The sequence below is a fragment of the Ranitomeya variabilis genome, chromosome 2, assembly GCF_051348905.1.
Source record: "Ranitomeya variabilis isolate aRanVar5 chromosome 2, aRanVar5.hap1, whole genome shotgun sequence".
Taxonomy (NCBI): domain Eukaryota; kingdom Metazoa; phylum Chordata; class Amphibia; order Anura; family Dendrobatidae; genus Ranitomeya; species Ranitomeya variabilis.
The window spans coordinates 417,221,791-417,246,295 of NC_135233.1; the positions used below are offsets into that span (position 1 = coordinate 417,221,791).

A 24,505-nucleotide genomic window follows, 5' to 3' on the forward strand; every position below is an offset into this window, starting at 1 on the left:
GCACTGCCCTACATCTCATCTGTCTACCACCTACCCGTCCTCTCCACAGTGCTGCACCGCCCTACATCTCATCTGTCTACCACCTACCCGTCCTCTCCACAGTGCTGCACCACCCTACATCTCATGTACCACCTACCCGTCCTCTCCACAGTGCTGCACCACCCTACATCTCATCTGTCTACCACCTACCCGTCCTCTCAACAGTGCTAGTGCTGCACTGCCCTACATCTCATCTGTCTACCACCTACCCGTCCTCTCCACAGAGCTGCACCGCCCTACATCTCATCTGTCTACCACCTACCTGTCCTCTCAACACAGCTGGAGCTCCCTACATATCATCTGTCTACCACCTACCCCTACTCTCCACAGTGCTGCACTGCCCTATGTCTCATCTGTCTACCACCTACCCGTCCTCTCCACAGTGCTGCACCACCCTACATCTCATCTGTCTACCACCTGCCCGACCTCTCCACAGTGCTGCACTGCCCTACATCTCATCTGTCTACCACCTACCCGTCCTCTCCACATTGCTGCACTGCCCTATATCTCATCTCTGTCTACCACCCTACCCGTGCCATCTTGTGGCAGGCTAATCTTCTGCTATTAACATCCTCTATAATACAAATACCACAATCCTTTCTCCAAGATTTCTCTAGCGCCTCATCAGATTTTTGGAATGCTCTAGGCCCAAAATTTGACTAATTCCCAGTATTCCCAATTTCAAGTGCTCTGTAAAAACACATTTCTTTAGACCTGGCGGTCACTACTCTTCTGTAATCTTTCCTAACTATTCCTCAGACTCTGTCCCTTCCATTACCTGTTTCCTCTCCCTCCATGCACTCAGTAGCACTTTGTAGCTGTACTTGTATAGATGGTGGTTGGTGTCGGGGTCATGCTGCGTTCTATGAATGCCCCTATTTATTTTATGATGGCCGGACCGTACAATACAAGCACTTTGGTACCTCGTGTGTCCCCCTAGGTCCTCATACATTGTAGCTTGTGATCAGGGCCATCACTCCTCTTGGTAATTATTGTGTTACTCTGTAATGTCGTTGTTGTCCGCACATGTCCCCTCCGAATTGTAAAGTGCTGCCGAATAGGTCAGCGCTATAGTAATAAAGGTAATTATTGTTATTCTCGGCTTTTAAGGGTATTTGCAGGTCTTGTAGGTGGTGTTTCCAGTATGCAGTGGTTAGCACTTTCCAAAGTTGTCGAAGAAAAGATAACTAGTGGATGGTTGGCAGAGGATTAGTGATCGAGACGGGAGCGGAAGCTGCACCCTCCTCCGATCACACAATAATAAGCTGATGGTTCCCAAAAATGCTCTGCTGGGCTATGAGAGAAAGGTGTCAGCACACAGGTCCCTGTATCTGCAGGGGTATAACTATGTCACAATGTTAGGCAGGTGGTTTTATTGATATGAGTGATTAGTGTATACAGTACACATACAGCAGTGACATGACCGCTCCCCAGATCTCAGTTATATTATACAGCGGTGACATCACCGCTCCCCAGATATCAGTTATATTATACAGCAGTGACATCACGGCTCCCCAGATAGCAGTTATATTATACAGCAGTGACATCACTGCTCCCCAGATAGCAGTTATATTATACAGCAGTGACATCACCGCTCCCCAGATCTCAGTTATATTATACAGCGGTGACATCACCGCTCCCCAGATCTCAGTTATATTATACAGCAGTGACATCACCGCTCCCCAGATATCAGTTATATTATACAGCGGTGACATCACGGCTCCCCAGATATCAGTTATATTATACAGCAGTGACATCACCGCTCCCCAGATATCAGTTATATTATACAGCAGTGACATCACGGCTCCCCAGATATCAGTTATATTATACAGCAGTGACATCACCACTCCCCAGATAGCAGTTATATTATACAGCGGTGACAGCACCGCTCCCCAGATCTCAGTTATATTATACAGCGGTGACATCACCGCTCCCCAGATCTCAGTTATATTATACAGCGGTGACATCACCGCTCCCCAGATATCAGTTATATTATACAGCAGTGACATCACCGCTCCCCAGATCTGTTATATTATACAGCAGTGACATCACCGCTCCCCAGATCTCAGTTATATTATACAGCGGTGACATCACCGCTCCCCAGATATCAGTTATATTATATAGCAGTGACATCACCGCTCCTCAGATCTCAGTTATATTATACAGCAGTGACATCACTGCTCCCCAGATATCAGTTATATTATACAGCGGTGACATCACCGCTCCCCAGATCTCAGTTATATTATACAGCGGTGACATCACCGCTCCCCAGATATCTGTTATATTATACAGCAGTGACATCACCGCTCCCCAGATCTCAGTTATATTATACAGCGGTGACATCACCGCTCCCCAGATCTCAGTTATATTATACAGCAGTGACATCACCGCTCCCCAGATCTCAGTTATATTATACAGCGGTGACATCACCGCTCCCCAGATATCAGTTATATTATACAGCAGTGACATCACCGCTCCCCAGATCTCAGTTATATTATACAGCAGTGACATCACCGCTCTCCAGATATCAGTTATATTATACAGCAGTGACATCACCGCTCCCCAGATATCAGTTATATTATACAGCAGTGACATCACCGCTCCCCAGATCTCAGTTATATTATACAGCGGTGACATCACGGCTCCCCAGATCTCAGTTATATTATACAGCAGTGACATCACCGCTCCCCAGATATCAGTTATATTATACAGCGGTGACATCACTGCTCCCCAGATCTCAGTTATATTATACAGCAGTGACATCACCGCTCCCCAGATCTCAGTTATATTATACAGCAGTGACATCACCGCTCCCCAGATCTCAGTTATATTATACAGCGGTGACATCACGGCTCCCCAGATATCAGTTATATTATACAGCAGTGACATCACCGCTCCCCAGATCTCAGTTATATTATACAGCGGTGACATGACCGCTCTCCAGATATCAATTATATTATACAGCAGTGACATCACCGCTCCCCAGATCTCAGTTATATTATACAGCGGTGACATCACGGCTCCCCAGATATCAGTTATATTATACAGCAGTGACATCACCGCTCCCCAGATATCAGTTATACAGCAGTGACATCACCGCTCCCCAGATCTCAGTTATATTATACAGCGGTGACATCACCGCTCCCCAGATCTCAGTTATATTATACAGCGGTGACATCACGGCTCCCCAGATATCAGTTATATTATACAGCAGTGACATGACCGCTCCCCAGATCTCAGTTATATTATACAGCGGTGACATCACGGCTCCCCAGATATCAGTTATATTATACAGCAGTGACATCACCGCTCCCCAGATCTCAGTTATATTATACAGCGGTGACATGACCGCTCTCCAGATATCAATTATATTATACAGCAGTGACAGCACCGCTCCCCAGATCTCAGTTATATTATACAGCAGTGACATCACCGCTCCCCAGATCTCAGTTATATTATACAGCAGTGACATCACCGCTCCCCAGATCTCAGTTATATTATACAGCAGTGACATCACCGCTCCTCAGATCTCAGTTATATTATACAGCAGTGACATCACGGCTCCCCAGATATCAGTTATATTATACAGCAGTGACATCACCGCTCCCCAGATATCAGTTATATTATACAGCAGTGACATCACCGCTCCTCAGATCTCAGTTATATTATACAGCAGTGACATCACCGCTCCCCAGATCTGTTATATTATACAGCAGTGACATCACCGCTCCCCAGATATCAGTTATATTATACAGCAGTGACATCACCGCTCCCCAGATCTCAGTTATATTATACAGCGGTGACATCACCGCTCCCCAGATATCAGTTATATTATACAGCAGTGACATCACCGCTCCCCAGATCTCAGTTATATTATACAGCGGTGACATCACCGCTCCCCAGATCTCAGTTATATTATACAGCAGTGACATCACCGCTCCCCAGATATCAGTTATATTATACAGCGGTGACAGCACCGCTCCCCAGATCTCAGTTATATTATACAGCGGTGACATCACGGCTCCCCAGATATCAGTTATATTATACAGCAGTGACATCACCGCTCCCCAGATCTCAGTTATATTATACAGCAGTGACATCACCGCTCCCCAGATATCAGTTATATTATACAGCAGTGACATCACCGCTCCCCAGATCTCAGTTATATTATACAGCAGTGACATCACCGCTCCCCAGATCTCAGTTATATTATACAGCAGTGACATCACCGCTCCCCAGATCTGTTATATTATACAGCGGGGACATCACTGCTCCCCAGATATCAGTTATATTATACAGCAGTGACATCACCGCTCCCCAGATCTCAGTTATATTATACAGCAGTGACATCACCGCTCCCCAGATCTCAGTTATATTATACAGCAGTGACATCACCGCTCCCCAGATCTCAGTTATAGTACTCAGTGATTACAGAGATAATTTTTGGGGCAATTTCCCATTTCTCTGGATACGTCCAGGTGACAGGAGTAGACCGCTCCCGGCTCTTGTTTCTGGTGTCCCCTGTATTTTACCCAGATGGCGTGTGTGGGGTTTGTGTGCGGAGCGGCCGGGGTGGATTGGGCAGATCCTGGGTAAATCTCATCACTTCTGCTGCCTTAATAGCTGATGAGTAATGAGTATGGTTGAGTAATTTGCAGCCGATTGTGCGGGTGGGGCGGCTCGGGCGGGGGGCTTTTCAGTATTGTGGGGTTTGTAGCCGGCTCGGTCTCAGCCGTGTCAGAACTGTCCACCCAGAGGCTAAAAATACCCACATTAGACCCTCCAGTAAAAATAGAACAAGCCCAATGCATAATTATCACTCGTCAGCGCCTCATCCTCAGCAAATCTGCTGTTTTCTGATTAGTTTTTGCTTTTTTTTTTTTAATTTAAACACATTAAGATCTTTCTATTTAACTCCTGAGAGTCCAGAGCCAAGTGTGCTCAGCCAGGCCGGAGTGGTCCCTGTGGGGAGATGCGCTGCACAAGGTTGTGATTACTATTATTACTGTCTGAGAATCTACAAGTTGTCATGTTCTGTTTTATAGTTATCACTTGTATTTTGGATGGGTATTTTATAGTTTTACTTGTTTAATATTGAGGTTTGTGAATGACTTCATTGTCATATTTTGCTATTTTAATCTTCTATTTCTTGCCGTTTGTTCTGCCAGTGCTCTGGATGACGTCTTTGCTGTTCGGGGTTCGGCTGTGAGCACACGCTGCGTTTTTGATGCGCTTTTCCTGCACAGAATTGGCCCCAAATCACTAGGGGCCCCTTATGGCAGCAGAGTGAATGCTGCGCACATGAGCAGAGTTTCTGCTCTCAGGATTCACTGCAGCTTGTCAAATCTCTGTGAATTTTTGCCTGCGTTTTTAACCCTTTGAATGCACAGGAAAAACGCATTAAAAAACGCTGCAGCTTTTCCACTGCATTTTTGCTGTCAAGAGATGCAGAAACCTTGTAGAAATGTGTGAAGCCGATGCTCGACGTGCGCACAAACCCTATAGAAACTGTCTTCACCTGCAGTCCCATCACTGTCGTCGGACTGGAGGCTTTCACCATTGCTGGGATGAGGGCAGACGGGACGTTCATCTTCATGTGTTGCACACGCTCTACATCTGTGTGAAAATGTAAGAAAAAAAAAACCCTATAAAGAAGCACAGTGCGTGTGTGCCTGGGGGTCCAGTCTGTTCCCAGCATCCGTTATTGAGAGGGGCCGGCAGTGTGTGCAGGACACAGAGACCCTCATGTTGTGGTTGAGCGGCTGCACTTTGCCCCCCATCTTCCATCCCTTCCCCTTAGAACAGCACAGGGGCTCAGGACAGAACTTTGTGTTTCTGTCATTCAGTCATTACTGGTCACAGCCGTGAGAGATGGGCTGAGCGCGGACCCCTGAGTGATAAGTCGCCCGCTGTGAGAACATGCGCCGGGGGCTTCTGTATTGTTACCATGTGGTCTGGAGGCCGCTCATTCATTATTATGGCTGCTGTAACCGATCAGACCCAAGCAGCACAAGTCGTGTGTAAGGCTATGTTCACACGCTGCGTTTTTGCGGCAAATTTTGTTTTCTCAAAGCAAATTCTAATCTGCGTTTTACAGAACCCGCAAAAGGAATCTCCAGCACACGCATTGGGTTTTTTCCTTACTGAATTGGAAAATGTATGCTTTTTTTCGCAAACTACAATGTCACTTTTTTCAGCGTTTTTTTTCACACATAGAAAACAATAAGTAAGTGAAAAATGCAGCAAAAAATTCAAATATCAGGTTTTGGTGTAAAGAAGTTACCTAATATATTTAGGGGGCACTAAATTTTATCAGCATGCTGCAAAAATGCCACGTGTGCACTTAGCCTAATGGCGGCTTGTCATAGTCCTGGGTCACCGTGCACCAGGAAGACACAATGACAGTTCCCAGCTGCAGCCGCTGCGGCCTCAGTTATAGTCTAAGGCAATGTTCACATGTGCATGCTTGTTTTCTGCTTAAAAAATACAGGCTGTGACCAAAAAGTAGCAGAAATTACTCACATTTTGGAGGATATTTTTGTTTTTAGTTATTTTTATGCTTTTTTTTTGGGATTTAACGAGGTCGATGGGGGAGAACCTGCAGTAAGTCCCTTGGGCAATGTACTGTGCATTTTTGCTGCATTTTTTACGTATTTCTCCCCTTTGTTCGCATTAGTACGGATTTGAAGCCGTTTAATTTTTTCTTTAGTTTTGAAAAGCGTTATTCTTTACTTAGAAAACCAACTGTGAATTTTTACTTGTATTTTTTTCACAGTGGAAAAACCTCATCCAAAACCTATTTCCGTTACATGGGAGCACGGTCTTACCGAACGAACACAAACAATCCGCAGCACAGGTCAATAAACAAACCATGCGCTATGTGTTCCTGGAAGGCGGCTGCAGATTTCTTCTGGGCTCGGTGATGCTGCACAGTGTGAACTGAGGCTTTGTGCACACGGTCAGGATTTACACACCAGAATATGGCTGCACACAACACTCGCTCACTTTTCTGCATTTTTTACATGCACTTTTGTTGCAGCTTTGTCACCACTTTTGTGAATAAGTGAAATCTGCAGCAAAAACCACTGAAATAATTGACATGATGCATAGGTAAATTACAAGCACCGAGTACAGAGACCGCAGAATCTTTACTTGGCTGGGACTAGGAAATGAGAGAACTGCACAGAAGCCCCACAGTGTGATCGGGCTCTATGTTCACACCACCTATTGGATAATATGCAGCACATTAAGCTGTGCCCCGTCCTGAACAGCCGCGGCTCAGAGGTGTCCCCCATGAAGACAGATTTTCGTGTAGTTCTGGTGCATTTAGCTTGATGACTAAAGTTTAATAAAACCTCCATATGAATTAGAGGACGTGACCAGGTTGTTAAATCCTTAGATTATAAAATAATTGGAGCACAATAAAAAAGCTGCAAAAAAATTGCAAATGATGGCATAAAAAGTCCCAATAAGGCTGTGTGCACACGTTCCGGATTTTTCACGTTCTTTTCGCTATAAAAATGCGATAAAACTGCAAAAAAAACGCATCCATTAAGTATCCTATTTAATAGAATGCAATCTGTAATTTTTGTGCACATGTTGCGTCTTTTTCCGTGAAAAACGCATCATGGTATAAAATGCAGCATGTTCATTAATTTTGCTGATTTTTCGCGTTTATGCAGCTATATATTGCATTGGGGAAGCTCTAGAAAAAAATGCGAAAAATCCGCAAAAAAAAAAAAAAACGCACAAAAAGCGCGATAAAAACGCATGCGGATTACCTGCGGAAAAAGTTCGCATTGGGTCAGGAAATTTCTGCAAAGATTCCTGACGTGTGCACATAGCCATAAAGTGCAAAATGTTCCACATGTCAGGTCCCTCTGTCAGATGTCCAGTGGAGCTGCTCCGACGTAGGGGCAGAAAGTCCATGAAGAAATCCGCAATTGAGCCACCTGTGTGCGCTCCCGCGGCGGCAGTGTGAACAGCGTCCTACATAGGCTGAGCCCCTGCCCCCATCAGGACAGACGCTGGGGCAGTGGAGAGCTTCCCATATACCCCGCGTGTCTCCAGAACTCGTAGGGGAAAGCCACCACCACTGTTAATGGCATCCAGAGCAGAAGAGCCGAGGATCTAGGCCAGTAGCTCAGCGTCCTGCCCTGTGTATCGCCCTATTCACACTGTGATCCTTTCCAGCCGCACCCCCCTGGATTGCAGATCTCCTACAATAACCTTAGCCCAGGTCCACACGGTTCCCGGCCTCCTGGAGGGTGGAGTGATGACCTGACCGGTGATGGTGGCTGTAATAATGGAGGACACCGCAGCTGTATACGCTGCACGATCTGTATACAGCGGATTGCACAAATAACCGGCTCGCCTTTTCCTGGGATTTAATATCCAGGGGCCGCATGGCCGGCGGGGTGACCTTCTGCAAACCACAGTGTGGTACTTTGTATAATCAAGGAGGTTAAACCTTTCTCTTCTTCGCATTGTGATATTGACTTAAGAAAGGCCAAACGCATTGCGCCCATGGCGGAGCCGCCGAGGCTTTGTGACTGCGAGCGCGGCCCCCATTATTACCTGCTAATATTTAGTTTAGCATCTCATCAGGAGTCGGTGATCGCGGTCCATGGGTGTAGCAGCAGCAGCTGACGATGTGTGAGGCCTGTGTCCTTCCATCCTCACTGGGACTTTATAGCTTTGTGCTCCTTCTGGAACAATGACTGAATTGGTGGAGCACACATGGTTCTCCGTCATGTCTGAGCCGTCACGTCACTCATAGCCCAGAACGGCTGGCATCTGGCGAACACATAGTCAGGCGGCCGTTCTGCTGCGGAGCCTCCCTGGACAGGAGCGGAGTGCAGCGAGGCCGAGCCGGACCTCACCCTCATTACCGGGGGCCCCACTCTGCTTCACCTCCTCACACCTGGAAGATGTGGCCTGAAGGAAAATGTCCTGGGATCTCAAAGGCGACCACTGGCCGTTTGTAATTTCCCCTCTTCTTTTTCCTTATTCCATTGATCTGTTTCCCAGCAGAAGGGAAACTACAACCCACAGCATGCCTTGACAGTCACACGTTACTATAAATGCTACGTTACTATAAATGATGACTGTTACCAAAACGTAAAATAGATTTGTCATTCTAAACATTTATTTCCATTTTCTGTGTACAGCCTGCAGTGTAAAGCATGGCTTATTTCTGGCTTCATCCATAGATAGTTGTTACACACACTTCATCTGAGCATCCGTGTATCACCTATAGATAAAATGTTACACACTGTATCACACGCTTCATCTGAGATTCGTGTATCACCCATAGATGCAATGTTACACACTGTATCACACGCTTCATCTGAGATTTGTGTATCACCCATAGATACAATGTTACACACTGTATCACACGCTTCATCCGAGGATCCGTGTATCACCCATAGATGCAATGTTACACACTGTATCACATGCTTCATCTGAGGGTCTGTGTATCACCCATAGATACAATGTTACACACTGTATCACACGCTTCATCTGAGATCCGTGTATCACCCATAGATACAATGTTACACACTGTATCACACGCTTCATCTGGGGTCCGTGTATCACCCATAGATACAATGTTACACACTGTATCACACGCTTCATCCGAGGGTCCGTGTATCACCCATAGATGCAATGTTACACACTGTATCACACGCTTCATCCGAGGGTCCGTGTATCACCCATAGATACAATGTTACACACTGTATCACACGCTTCATCCGAGGGTCCGTGTATCACCCATAGATTCAGTGTTACACACTGTATCACACGCTTCATCCGAGGGTCCGTGTATCACCCATAGATGCAATGTTACACACTGTATCACACGCTTCATCTGAGGATCCGTGTATCACCTATAGATACAATGTTACACACTGTATCACACGCTTCATCTGAGATCCGTGTATCACCCATAGATACAGTGTGTAACATTGTATCACACGCTTCATCTGAGGATCCGTGTATCACCTATAAATACAATGTTACACACTGTATCACACGCTTCATCTGAGATCCGTGTATCACCCATAGATACAATGTTACACACTGTATCACACGCTTCATCTGAGGATCCGTGTATCACCTATAGATACAATGTTACACACTGTATCACACGCTTCATCTGAGATCCGTGTATCACCCATAGATACAATGTTACACACTGTATCACACGCTTCATCTGAGGATCCGTGTATCACCCATAGATAAAATGTTACACACTGTATCACATGCTTCATCTGAGGGTCCGTGTATCACTCATAGATACAATGTTACACACTGTATCACACGCTTCATCTGAGGATCCGTGTATCACCCATAGATACAATGTTACACACTGTATCGCACGCTTCATCTGAGGATCCGTGTATCACCCATAGATGCAATGTTACACACTGTATCACACGCTTCATCTGAGGATCCGTGTATCACCCATAGATACAATGTTACACACTGTATCGCACGCTTCATCTGAGGATCCGTGTATCACCCATAGATGCAATGTTACACACTGTATCACACGCTTCATCTGAGATCCGTGTATCACCCATAGATACAGTGTGTAACATTGTATCACACGCTTCATCTGAGGATCCGTGTATCACCTATAAATACAATGTTACACACTGTATCACACGCTTCATCTGAGATCCGTGTATCACCCATAGATACAATGTTACACACTGTATCACACGCTTCATCCGAGGGTCCGTGTATCACCCATAGATGCAATGTTACACACTGTATCACACGCTTCATCCGAGGGTCCGTGTATCACCCATAGATACAATGTTACACACTGTATCACACGCTTCATCCGAGGGTCCGTGTATCACCCATAGATTCAGTGTTACACACTGTATCACACGCTTCATCCGAGGGTCCGTGTATCACCCATAGATGCAATGTTACACACTGTATCACACGCTTCATCTGAGGATCCGTGTATCACCTATAGATACAATGTTACACACTGTATCACACGCTTCATCTGAGATCCGTGTATCACCCATAGATACAGTGTGTAACATTGTATCACACGCTTCATCTGAGGATCCGTGTATCACCTATAAATACAATGTTACACACTGTATCACACGCTTCATCTGAGATCCGTGTATCACCCATAGATACAATGTTACACACTGTATCACACGCTTCATCTGAGGATCCGTGTATCACCTATAGATACAATGTTACACACTGTATCACACGCTTCATCTGAGATCCGTGTATCACCCATAGATACAATGTTACACACTGTATCACACGCTTCATCTGAGGATCCGTGTATCACCCATAGATAAAATGTTACACACTGTATCACATGCTTCATCTGAGGGTCCGTGTATCACTCATAGATACAATGTTACACACTGTATCACACGCTTCATCTGAGGATCCGTGTATCACCCATAGATACAATGTTACACACTGTATCGCACGCTTCATCTGAGGATCCGTGTATCACCCATAGATGCAATGTTACACACTGTATCACACGCTTCATCTGAGGATCCGTGTATCACCCATAGATGCAATGTTACACACTGTATCACACACTTCATCTGAGGATCCGTGTATTACGTATAGATACAATGTTACACACTGTATCACACGCTTCATCTGAGATCCGTGTATCACCCATAGATACAGTGTGTAACATTGTATCACACGCTTCATCTGAGGATCCGTGTATCACCTATAAATACAATGTTACACACTGTATCACACGCTTCATCTGAGATCCGTGTATCACCCATAGATACAATGTTACACACTGTATCACACGCTTCATCTGAGGATCCGTGTATCACCTATAGATACAATGTTACACACTGTATCACACGCTTCATCTGAGATCCGTGTATCACCCATAGATACAATGTTACACACTGTATCACACGCTTCATCTGAGGATCCGTGTATCACCCATAGATAAAATGTTACACACTGTATCACATGCTTCATCTGAGGGTCCGTGTATCACTCATAGATACAATGTTACACACTGTATCACACGCTTCATCTGAGGATCCGTGTATCACCCATAGATACAATGTTACACACTGTATCGCACGCTTCATCTGAGGATCCGTGTATCACCCATAGATGCAATGTTACACACTGTATCACACGCTTCATCTGAGGATCCGTGTATCACCCATAGATGCAATGTTACACACTGTATCACACACTTCATCTGAGGATCCGTGTATCACCTATAGATACAATGTTACACACTGTATCACACGCTTCATCTGAGATCCGTGTATCACCCATAGATACAATGTTACACACTGTATCACACGCTTCATCTGAGGATCCGTGTATCACCCATAGATAAAATGTTACACACTGTATCACACGCTTCATCCGAGGGTCCGTGTATCACCCATAGATGCAATGTTACACACTGTATCACACGCTTCATCTGAGGATCCGTGTATCACCTATAGATACAATGTTACACACTGTATAACACGCTTCACAGTCCCCCCCCTTAGAGCCACAGTTCCCCCACCCCGGAGCCATTCTGTGCGCTTTTCAGCAATGAGTGAAATCTAGTCCAGTGTCTGCTGCGTCCAGATGTCCCGGGCGGCACCACAGGAGCACCCGCGTCTTCTCCTCTCCATGCCAGCAATGAGCTCACTGTGGCCGGGCTGGATGAGCGCGAGGTCCCAGCTATGGCTTCCGTCCTTTCCTATTTCTATAGAGCGGTCTCCAGGGTCTTCCTGTCGCGCACAGAATTGGCCCTTTATCGTTGACAATGGCACTTCTCTTGGCTTGGAGCTACTTATTGTATGGCGGTCTTCAGCCTCTGGCATCCTCTCATTCATCTGTGCCGTTAACTCTTCCCTTTCCCTGGCGGTCCGGGGCGGTGGCCGTGCATGGGTTAACGGGCAGTGTGGGAGAAGTGGTCTTGTTGCGCTCTGAGCTCCTCTCTCTATGGGGGGGACGCTGGGGATCGCCCTCAATGCTGCTTTTGTTTACTGTTTTCCTAAGAGGGGCCTCACTATATTTCATCTGTCAAACTTGCTTTTCTTTTTTTTTACAATGCTTGATTGTTTCCACCAAAGGGGGAGAGAAAGCTGCAGGTTCCACAGACAGGAGAATTCTGTATTATATTTTCCTGCCAAATTCCAATCTCTGTTTTCCTTCCCTTGAGCTCACAAAGGACTCATAACTTACTGTCAGTGTGAGAGTAGCCACAATGCCCCAGTGTTGCTCCGGACTGCACTCTCGCTCCCCGCGGCATCATGCTCTGACTGCTGGGGGGCACCGGGGTATGCAGGAGTCCGGGATCTCCTCAGCTCTGGAGAGGGCAGAAGGCTGGGGTGCTGCAGGGTACGGCCCCTAGGCCTGGGACCTATGCTGGGATCCTGGGAGATGGTTGGGTGCCCTGCTGCTCTCTGAGCCTGAAATGCAGGGCTATCCCGGCTCTGGGGATTACTGGGGTTTCCTTCTACCCTCCGGGTTCTGCACTGCTTCTTGCACCAGAACATTGGGGTGCACTGGGGCTCCACGCTGCTTCTTAGGCCTAGGAGACCCTCCGCACCCTGTGGGCAGCAGGCTGCTCTGGATGAATATATTTGACTGGTCTCCACACTTGGACATTATTAACTGGCTCTGGTTTCTCGGCAGTGACTTTGGCTCCTCGTGGCTTGGGACGGTGTGAGAATTGGTATGCCATCCAGTTCTGAAGTTGTGACCGGCGTCGTAGCAGAACGCAGCTCTGAGCAGTGGAAGGACAGCCACCTCATGTAAGTCGCAGACCCCGCTGTGTGCCCCCTGTGTGGTGTGTGCCCCCTGTGTGGTGTGTGCCCCCTGTGTGGTGTGTGCCCCCTGTGTGGTGGGTGCCCCTTTTGTAGTGTGTCACCTGTGTGGTGTGTGTCACCTGTGTGGTGGGTGCCCCCTGTTTGGTGGGTCCCCCTGTGTGGTGTGTGCCCCCTGTGTGGTGTGTGCCCCCTGTGTGGTGTGTGCCCCCTGTGTGATGGGTGCCCCCTGTGTGATGTGGAATGGCCGCTGGATCTGACACATGTGATGATGTGGAGGGCCGGTGGCCGGTTCACCGCTTCAAGCCATTGCCTGGATCATCATGAAACATGAATCCGCTCCGGTGTCTCTCCAGAAGGCAGTGCCTGGTGGGACTGTTGTCTTCATCTCAGGGGGGTCATTATGTGACAGGTGCCGCTCACATGTAAAGGTACCGTCACACTAAGCGACGCTGCAGCAATACAGACAACGATGCCGATCGCTGCAGCGTCGCTGTTTGGTCGCTGGAGAGCTGTTACACAGACCGCTCTCCAGCGACCAACGATGCCGAGGTCCCTGGGTAACCAGGGTAAACATCGGGTTGCTAAGCGCAGGGCTGCGCTTAGTAACCCGATGTTTACCCTGGTTACCAGTGTAAAATGTAAAAAAACAAACAGTACATACTCACCTTCGCGTCCCCCGGCGTCCGCTTCCTGCACTGACTGAGCGCCGGCCCTAACAGCAGAGCGGTGACGTCACCGCTGTGCTGTACTTTCACTTACGGCCGGCGCTCAGTCAGTGCAGGAAGCGGACAGCGAGGGACGTGTGACAGACATCAGAAGGTGAGTATGTACTGTTTGTTTTTTTACATTTTACACTGGTAACCAGGGTAAACATCGGGTTACTAAGCGCGGCCCTGCGCTTAGTAACCCGATATTTACCCTGGTTACCATTGTAAAACATCGCTGGTATCGTTGCTTTTGCTGTCAAACACAACGATACACGGCGATCTGACGACCAAATAAAGTTCTGAACTTTAATCAACGACCAGCGATATCACAGCAGGATCCTGATCGCTGCTGCGTGTCAAACACAACGATATCGCTATCCAGGACGCTGCAACGTCACGGATCACTAGCGATATCGTTTAGTGTGACGGTACCTTTACACCCATTAATTCTTTATAATGACCCCAGAGTATCTGTGGCCCCTTAACCCTGTTATAGGCTTCACAGATCTAACCGTTTTTATTTGGGAAGCTCCACAATGGGAACCACTACAGGTAATGGGAGAGGCGGGTAATCACCATCGCTGCCCCCGCGTTATGTGGTGTATAGGGTCAGAAGCAAGACTACATCAGCAGAGGAATAACAGCAAGAAAGTGGCCATACCGCACATACATGTACTATACCGCACATACATGTACTATACCGCACATACATGTACTATACCGCACATACATGTACTATACCGCACATACATGTACTATACCGCACATACATGTACTATACCGCACATACATGTACTATACCGCACATACATGTACTATACCGCACATACATGTACTATACCGCACATACATGTACTATACCACACATGTACTATACCGCACATATATGAACTATACCACACATATATGTACTATGCTGCACATACATGTAGTATACCGCACATACATGTACTATACCGCACATACATGTACTATACCGCACATGCATGTACTATACCACACATGTACTATACCACACATATATGAACTATACCACACATACATGTACTATACCGCACATACATGAACTATACCGCACATGCATGTACTATACCGCACATGCATGTACTATACCGCACATGCATGTACTATACCGCACATGCATGTACTATACCGCACATGCATGTACTATACCGCACATGCATGTACTATACCGCACATGCATGTACTATACCGCTCATATATGAACTATACCGCACATACATGTAGTATACCGCACATACAGTGGGTACGGAAAGTATTCAGACCCCTTTACATTTTTCACTCTGTTTCACTGCAGCTATTTGGTAAATTCAGTAAAGTTCATTTGTTTCTCATTAATGTTCACTCTGCACCCCATCTTGACTGAAAATAAACACAGAAATGTAGAAATTTTTGCAAATTTCTTAAAAAAGAAAACCTGAAATATCCCATGGCCATAAGTCTTCAGACCCTTTGCTCAGTATTGAGGAGAAGCACCTTTTGAGCTAGTACAGCCATGAGTCTTCTTGGGAATGATGCAACTAGTTTCCCCCCTTGGATTTGGGGATCCTCGGCCATTCTTCCTTGCAGATCCTCTCCAGTTCCGTCAGGTTGGAAGGTGAACGTTGGTGGATGCCATTTTCAGGTCTCTCCATAGATGCTCAATTGGGTTTAGGTCAGGGCTCTGGCTGGGCCAGAATGGTCACAGAGTTGTTCTGAAGCCACTCCTTTGTTAATTTTAGCTGTGTGCTTAGGGTCATTGTCTTGTTGGAAGGTGAACCTTCGGCCAAGTCTGAGGTCCAGAGCACTCTGGAAGAGGTTTTCATCCAGGCTATCTCTGTACTTGGCAGAAAATGGCCAAAATTATATAGCTCTATCACGTCATATACAATATGTTTCCCCCAAAAAAGGTGAATCACAGAGCGAAATATAATAAAATATATTATTTTATTAAGAATAAACACAAACAGTAATCATTAAAATTCATAACAAAGACAAAATAAATAAAGAAAAAATGATAGCAGGGATAGTGACACCAATTAACAATGCTCAGCAAGATATATTATACACAGTACCAGTTAAGAGGAGGTATATCCAGAATATATATTCAAACAAATAAGCCCATGAGGCTAGGGGAAACGAAGTTTGACATATGCAAAAATTAAAGTGGTGGCCTATATAAATACGCAAGTGCACGACCGCTACAGGTAGCTAGTGTGTAGCATCAATCAGTATACTCATAATGAATAGAACCAACACATCATGCAAAGGAATTATCAATAATAGACAAGAATCCCCAACATCCACAATGGGCATACCTGCAAGTGTTACATAGTACTGGAGAGTAATGGAGGTAATACCAACCTAAATGCTGAGCATAGGAGAGGCCCCGATGCGCGTTTCACTGTCAATGCTTCCTCTGGGGGCGTTAATTTTTGCATATGTCAAACTTCGTTTTCCCTAACCTCGTGGGCTTATTTGTTTGAATATATATTCTGGATATACCTCCTCTTAACTGGTACTGTGTATAATATATCTTGCTGATCATTGTTCATTGGTGTCACTATCCCTGCTATCATTTTTTCTTTATTTATTTTGTCTTTGTTATGAATTTTAATGATTACTATTTGTGTTTATTCTTAAAATAATATATTTTATTATATTTCGCTCTGTGATTCACTTTCTTTTTGGGAAACATATGTCTGTACTTGGCCGCATTCATGTTTCCTTCAATGACAACCAGTCCCTGCAGCTGAAGAACACCCCCATAGCATGATGCTGCCCCCACCATGTTTCACTGTTAGGATTGTATTGGGCAGGTGATGAGCAGGGCCTGGTTTTCTCCACACATGCGGCTTAGAATTATCACCAAAAAGGTCTGTCTTCGTCTCATCAGACCAGAGAATCTTATTTCTCATAGTCTGGGAGTCCTTCATGTGTTTTTTAGCAAACTCTATGCGGCTTCCATATGTCTTGCACTGAGGAGAGGCTTCCGTCGGGCCACTCTGCCACAAATGCCCGACTGATGGAGGGCTGCAGTGATAGTTGACTTTGTGGAACTTTCTCCCATCTCCCTACTGCATCGCTGGAGCTCAGCCACAGTGATCTTGGGGTTCTTCTTTACCTTTCTCACCAAGGTTCTTCTCCCACGATTGCTCATTTTGGCTGGATGGCCAGGTCTAGGAAGACCTCTGGTGGTCCCAAACTTCTTCCATTTAAGGATTATGGAGGCCACTGTCCTCTTATGAACCTTGAGTACTGCAGAAATTCTGTTGTAATCTTGGCCAGATCTGGGCCTTGCCACAATTCTGTCTCTGAGCTCCTTGGCCAGTTCTTTTGACCTCATGATCCTCATTTGGTCTGACATGCACTGTGAGCTGTAAGGTCTTATATAGACAGGTGTGCGCCTTTCCAAATCAAGTCCTATCAGTGTACTTACGCACAGCTGGACTCCAATGAAGGAGCAGAACCATCTCAAGGAGGATCACAAGGAAATGGACAGCATGTGACTTACATATGAGTGTCTGAGCAAAGGGGCTGAAGACTTATGACCATGGGATATTTCAGTTTTTCTTTTTTAATAAATTTGTAAAAATTTCTATATTTCAGTTTTTTCAGTGAAGATGGGGTGCAGAGTGTACATTAATGAGAAAAAAAATGAACTTTATAGAATTTACCAAATGGCGGCAATGAAAGAGTGAAAAATGTAAAGGGGTCTGAATACTTTCCATACCCACTGTACATGACGTATTTCACACGTGGTGTATACCGCACATTCATGACCTATATCACGTGGTGTATACCGCACATTCATGACATATATCACGTGGTGTATACCGCACATACATGACCTATATCACACGTGGTGTGTACCGCACATACATGACCTATATCACACGTGGTGTATACCGCACATACATGACCTATATCACGTGGTGTATACCGCACATACATGACCTATATCACACGTGGTGTATACCGCACATACATGACCTATATCACACGTGGTGTATACTGTACATACATGACATATATCACACATGGTGTATACTGCACATACATGACATATATCACACGTGGTGTATACCGCACATACATGACATATATCACATGTGGTGTATACTGCACATACATGACCTATATCACATGTGGTGTATACCGCACATACATGACCTATATCACACGTGGTGTATACCGCACATACATGACCTATATCACGTGGTGTATACCGCACATACATGACCTATATCACACGTGGTGTATACCGCACATACATGACCTATATCACACGTGGTGTATACCGCACATACATGACATATATCACACATGGTGTATTCCCCGCATACATGACCTATATCACACGTGGTGTATACTGTACATACATGACATATATCACACATGGTGTATACTGCACATACATGACATATCACACGTGGTGTATACCGCACATACATGACATATATCACACGTGGTGTATACTGCACATACATGACATATATCACATGTGGTGTATACCGCACATACATGACCTATATCACACGTGGTGTATACCGCACATACATGACCTATATCACACGTGGTGTATACCGCACATACATGACCTATATCACATGTGGTGTATACCGCACATACATGACCTATATCACACGTGGTGTATACCGCACATACATGACATATATCACACGTGGTGTATACTGCACATACATGACCTATATCACACGTGGTGTATACTGCACATACTTGACTTATATCACACGTGGTGTATACTGCACATACATGACATATATCACGTGTGGTGTATACCGCACATACATGTGATCACCAGTACTGGCAGATATACATTGCGCTGTATTAATGTCTGTAGATGTAACAAACTGTATTATGACTTTGTAGCATGGGAGGACACGTGATGATATAACGCGGCTTATTACTGGTGATGTCGGAGAGTGAATGCTGCGGCTTCCTCCTGCGAGCTCCTGTGCACATGTGGTTATTACCTCTGTCTGATCTGGGCAGATCTGTGACACAGACTCCTTACACCTCATTATATCCTCCCCACATCTGGTGCTTATTGCACAGGGTGGGAGTGACTGGGCCACACTGGCACATTGACCCTCTGACCCGCAGCTTACAGATGCCATGTGCAGATTCCTGTATTATCTGTGCACAAGTCAAGCTACCCCAGTGCAACAAAACTTCAGCTCCGCCAATGTCAGAAAGAAACACCTCAACAAATCTGGAGATTATTTACTAGGTGAGAAGCTGAAACCACAAAGGATTCTGCACCAGAGTGGGCGGAAACTGCGGTGGTTGCGGAGAGTGCCCCGTGCGGTGGTTGCGGAGAGTGCCCCGTGCGGTGGTTGCGGAGAGTGCCCCGTGCGGTGGTTGCGGAGAGTGCCCCGTGCGGTGGTTGCGGAGAGTGCCCCGTGCGGTGGTTGCGGAGAGTGCCCCGTGCGGTGGTTGCGGAGAGTGCCCCGTGCGGTGGTTGCGGAGAGTGCCCCGTGCGGTGGTTGCGGAGAGTGCCCCGTGCGGTGGTTGCGGAGATTGCCCCGTGCGGTGGTTGCGGAGATTGCCCCGTGCGGTGGTTGCGGAGAGTGCCCCGTGCGGTGGTTGCGGAGATTATGGACTATGGTGATATAAGAAATAGTCTTCAAAGTTCTGAGCTCTTCTCTCTGTAATGTTGTCGTGTCGTCTCCATTGTAACATTTGTCATCTGTCCAATTAGTGATTATTAGTTTATATTTAGCAGAGATGTATTTTTATCCGCTTGTTGGCGAGATTGATTTCCTGCTGTAAAGTGCGACTATTTAATCAGATATTAATTACATTGCAGTGAGCGATTAGATGGGATGGAACAGGAACTTTATAGGAAGCAGAAGAGTGAAGCTTTACATGGAGTAGCAAAAAGTTTATTCTGTAAATTAGACAGTTACCCGCAGCAGCCCTGTCCTGATCCTGACACCCGCAGCAGCCCTGTCCTGATCCTGACACCCGCAGCAGCCCTGTCCTGATCCTGACACCCGCAGCAGCCCTGTCCTGATCCTGACACCCGCAGCAGCCCTGTCCTGATCCTGACACCCATCCTGACACCTATGCCAGCCCTGTCCTGATCCTGACACCCATCCTGACACCTATGCCAGCCCTGTCCTGACACTGATCCTGACTACAGATGGGTGACACCTGGATGTACGGGTCTGGCAGCTTCAGCCAAACAGTTACAAAAAGTTCGGGTACCAGAACAGGATCCGAACCCGGACCCCATTCACTTGAATGGGGGACCTGAACATACAGTGTTTGCTGTGCTGTGATGTGCATTAGAATGCGGCAAACACCACTTCTGATCGGTGGTAAAATCATCAACGTGGGTCAGACAGCCGCCGTTCCCACTCTGTCAAATGACAGTGTGAGTGTGCAGCTGTGATTGGAGGTATAAAGTTTACCTTCGGTCACTGGTGTCGGCTGATGGGATTACCTGCTGCCGCTAATAACAGCGAGAGCAGGAGTGGCTGATGGGAGTATTCATCAGCCACTCCTGCGCTATAAGTATAATTTAAAAACAAACAAACAGCGTGGATTCCCCAGTGTATTGGATAACCAGCCAGGCTAAACTGACAGCTGGGGGCTACAACCCTCAACTGTCAGCAAGGCTGGTTTTAAGAATAGAGGGGTCCCCACTCTGGTCTTTTTTTATTTAGATACATTTTTTTTTTTTTTTTTTTTAAACTGCATGTGTTCCCCCCCCTATTTTTGACCTCCAGCCTTACTAAAGCAGACAGCTGTGGGCTGGTATTCTCAGGCTGGTAAGGGGCAAGGGTATTGATCCCCCCCCCCAGCCTAAAAAATAGCAGCCTGTGGTCACCCAGAAAAGACACATCTATTAGATACACCAATTATGGCACTTTGCCCGGCTCTTCCCACTTGCCCTGTAGCGGTGGCAAGTGGGGTTCATATTAGTGGGGTTGATGTCACCTTTGTATTGTCAGGTGACATCAAGCCCTCGGCTTAGTAATGGAGAATCGTCTATAAGACATTTATCTATTACTAATTCTATAGTTACATGGTAAATAAAGACACAGCCAGAATAAAGTCTTTTATCTCGTAAATAAAAATGTAAATGTCCGTTTGTTCAAAATCTTACATCTCCAAAAGTTCTTCACCGATTGCTTTGAAGTTTTGACACAACGTTGCCTTCAAATACGAGCGTGTTTTTCTATACCTATGATATAGATGGCACACACCTGTGACAGGTAAAAACATGCTTTTTTTGGCTAGCCCATCTGTTGGAAGTGAAAACAACAACATTGTTTATGTTCAGTAGTGTCAACATAAACAAATAGTGATTGTTTAATGTTTATTTATTGTTTATGTAGAAGGTGTCATCCACTGCCTTAGGCTACTTTCACACTAGCGTTAACTGCATTACGTCTCAAAACGTCTTTTTTCAGAAAAAACGCATCCAGCAAAAGTTTTTGCTGGATGCGTTTTTTCCCCATAGACTTGTATTGGCGACGTATTGCGACGGATTGGCATACGTCGTGTCCGTTTTACGACGGATGCGTCGAAATTTGGCCACACGTCGTCGGCAAAAAACGTTGCTTGTAACGTTTTTTGTCTCCGCCTAAAAAACGTGTCGCGACGCATCCTGTGGCATACGTCGTTGGCTACAATGGAAGCCTATGAGCGACGGATGCGTCAGGACACGTCGTACGACGCAATGCAGCGCTGCAATACGTTTTTTTGCACTGAGCATGCTCAGAAGCTGGATTTTGTTGCCAATTGGCCAGACACCCCCAAATCTATATAAACCTGGCCTGGGCCTTCAACCCCACATATGCCAGCAAGACCCAGAGAGAAGACTGCCAGCCACAAGACCCCAGCCAGCCACGTATTTAAGTGCCACGTATATAAGTACCACGTATATAAGTGCCACGTATTTCAGTGCCACGTACTATAAATACTATAACTACGTGGTTATACGTGGCACTTATATACATGGCACTTATATACGTGGCACTGAAATACGTGGCACTTATATACGTGGCACTTATATACGTGGCACTTATATACGTGACACTTATATACGTGACACTTAAATACGTGACACTTAAATACGTGGCACTGAAATACGTGGCACTGAAATACGTGGCACTGAAATACGTGGCACTGAAATACGTGGCACTATGACTGTCAGAAAATGTTCATTAAACGGTTAGGTTTGAGGTTAGGGGTAGGGTTAGGGTTTGGATCCCTTTATCATCATCCGTAGTTCATTAATCGGATGTATCCAGAGTCGCCTCCGTCTCCGTTGCTGCAGAAGCATCCTCCGTTTTTCCGCTGCCGCCTCCTTCTCCCGCACTATGATATCCAGGCGATTCGTCTCAAAGATAATGTCGGTAACCAAACTAGCAATGCTCACAAGAACACCTTCCATCGCTGCCACAAAACTAAAACCCTCAAAGATGGGCTGTAAAAACAGTAACTATATAGTTTTCCATATTTTCCAGTAGCCAATCAAATTTGGGAGCCTCCCTTTTAAAAACGGATCAGTCGTAAAAACGGATGCAACGGATGGTAAAAACGGATGCAACGTATGCAACGCATCCAGTATTTTCGATGGAAACGTTTAACGGATTTGCGACGGATCCGTCGAAATGCTGTATGCGTTGCATACGTTTTTCACTTTTTTGACGCATCCGTTTTTTCGGCAAAAAAACGGATTTGCGACGTAATGCAGTTAACGCTAGTGTGAAAGTAGCCTTATGCAATTCTTAGCTGAGAAAAAGTGTCAGATTTTTTGAACAACAAAACAAAATTTGTGACTGAAGTGGTTGAATTAAATTTTCATAGATTTCGACTTATTTTCATTTCAATGTAATTATTGTGTGTGCCATTGCATTGGAATTGAGCTGTATGGTTTACCCTAGCGTTGATTTTGTGAGTATAGTTAATTTTTTTACATTTTTTTTTTTTTTTTTTGTCGGCAAACCAGACAATCTCTATATCTACACAGACAATGGAACAATAAAAAAAATTGTATACCAAAAAGCATTGTAAAATTAAACATATAAGAAACGTGGCTTTTCTCTTTTATTTATTTACCATTTAACCAGACTGATCCACAGCAATGTGTGGCCGGGTACAGCTAGTTAGAAATAAAGCAAAACACAGTTCTCCATTTTTATTTAAAAATAAACACAGTTAGGCCAGGATCACACATACGCGAGATACGGCTGAGTCTCGCAGGTGAAAACCCAGCTCTGGCGCCGACACTCCGGAGCGGAGTGTGCAGCTGCACAGCAAAACATGGAGCCGCACGCTCCCCTCCGGAGTGCCGGCGCCAGAGCTGGGTTTTCACCTGAGAGACTCAGCCGTATCTCGCGTATGTGTGATCCCGGCCTTATATTTGCCTAATTTCACTGAATCCCTCTTCTCCTGCAATAAAGCAAAGATAAAAAAAACAACAATATCCCTCACCTGTCAGTCGTTCTGTCCAAGTCTTAATCCATGTCTCGGGATTAATAGTATTCACCCTGAACAGTGCCAAGATGCGACTGTCCATGCTGAGAACCAAAGTGGTGAATGAGCTGCTGAGATCGTAGCCTCAGTGACTAGCGGTGACGTCATTGAGGTTACGGCCTTTCACTGAGGCTGCGATCCCTGTCCTGACACTGATCCCGACACCTACACCAGCCCTGTGCTGACACTGATACTGATGACTACACCAGCCCTGTGCTGACACTGATCCCGACACCTACTCCAGCCCTGTGCTGACACTGATCCCGACACCTACCCCAGCCCTGTGCTGACACCGATCCCGACACCTACACCAGCCCTGTGCTGACACTGATCCCGACACCTACGCCGGCCCAGCCCTGTGCTGACACTGATCCTGACACCTACACCAGCCCTGTGCTGACACTGATCCCGACACCTACACCAGCCCTGTGC

The 24,505-nt window shown here is 46.0% G+C and overlaps 1 protein-coding gene across 13 annotated transcripts in view; it reads left to right on the forward strand.

Moving 5' to 3' along the window:
* SOX6 (SRY-box transcription factor 6) overlaps positions 1-24,505 on the forward strand; it is a 739,261-nt gene that overhangs the window by 225,167 nt on the left and 489,589 nt on the right. For 9 of the 13 annotated variants that reach the window (XM_077286580.1, XM_077286586.1, XM_077286588.1 and 6 more), the window contains one exon: positions 13,717-13,835. The exons of the other annotated variants lie outside the window; for them this stretch is intronic. In XM_077286580.1, the coding sequence (XP_077142695.1) occupies positions 13,759-13,835 (77 nt within the window). In that variant the 5' untranslated portion in view covers positions 13,717-13,758. Of the gene's footprint in view, positions 1-13,716; positions 13,836-24,505 lie in introns of those variants that run through there. 13 annotated transcript variants of the gene reach the window in all.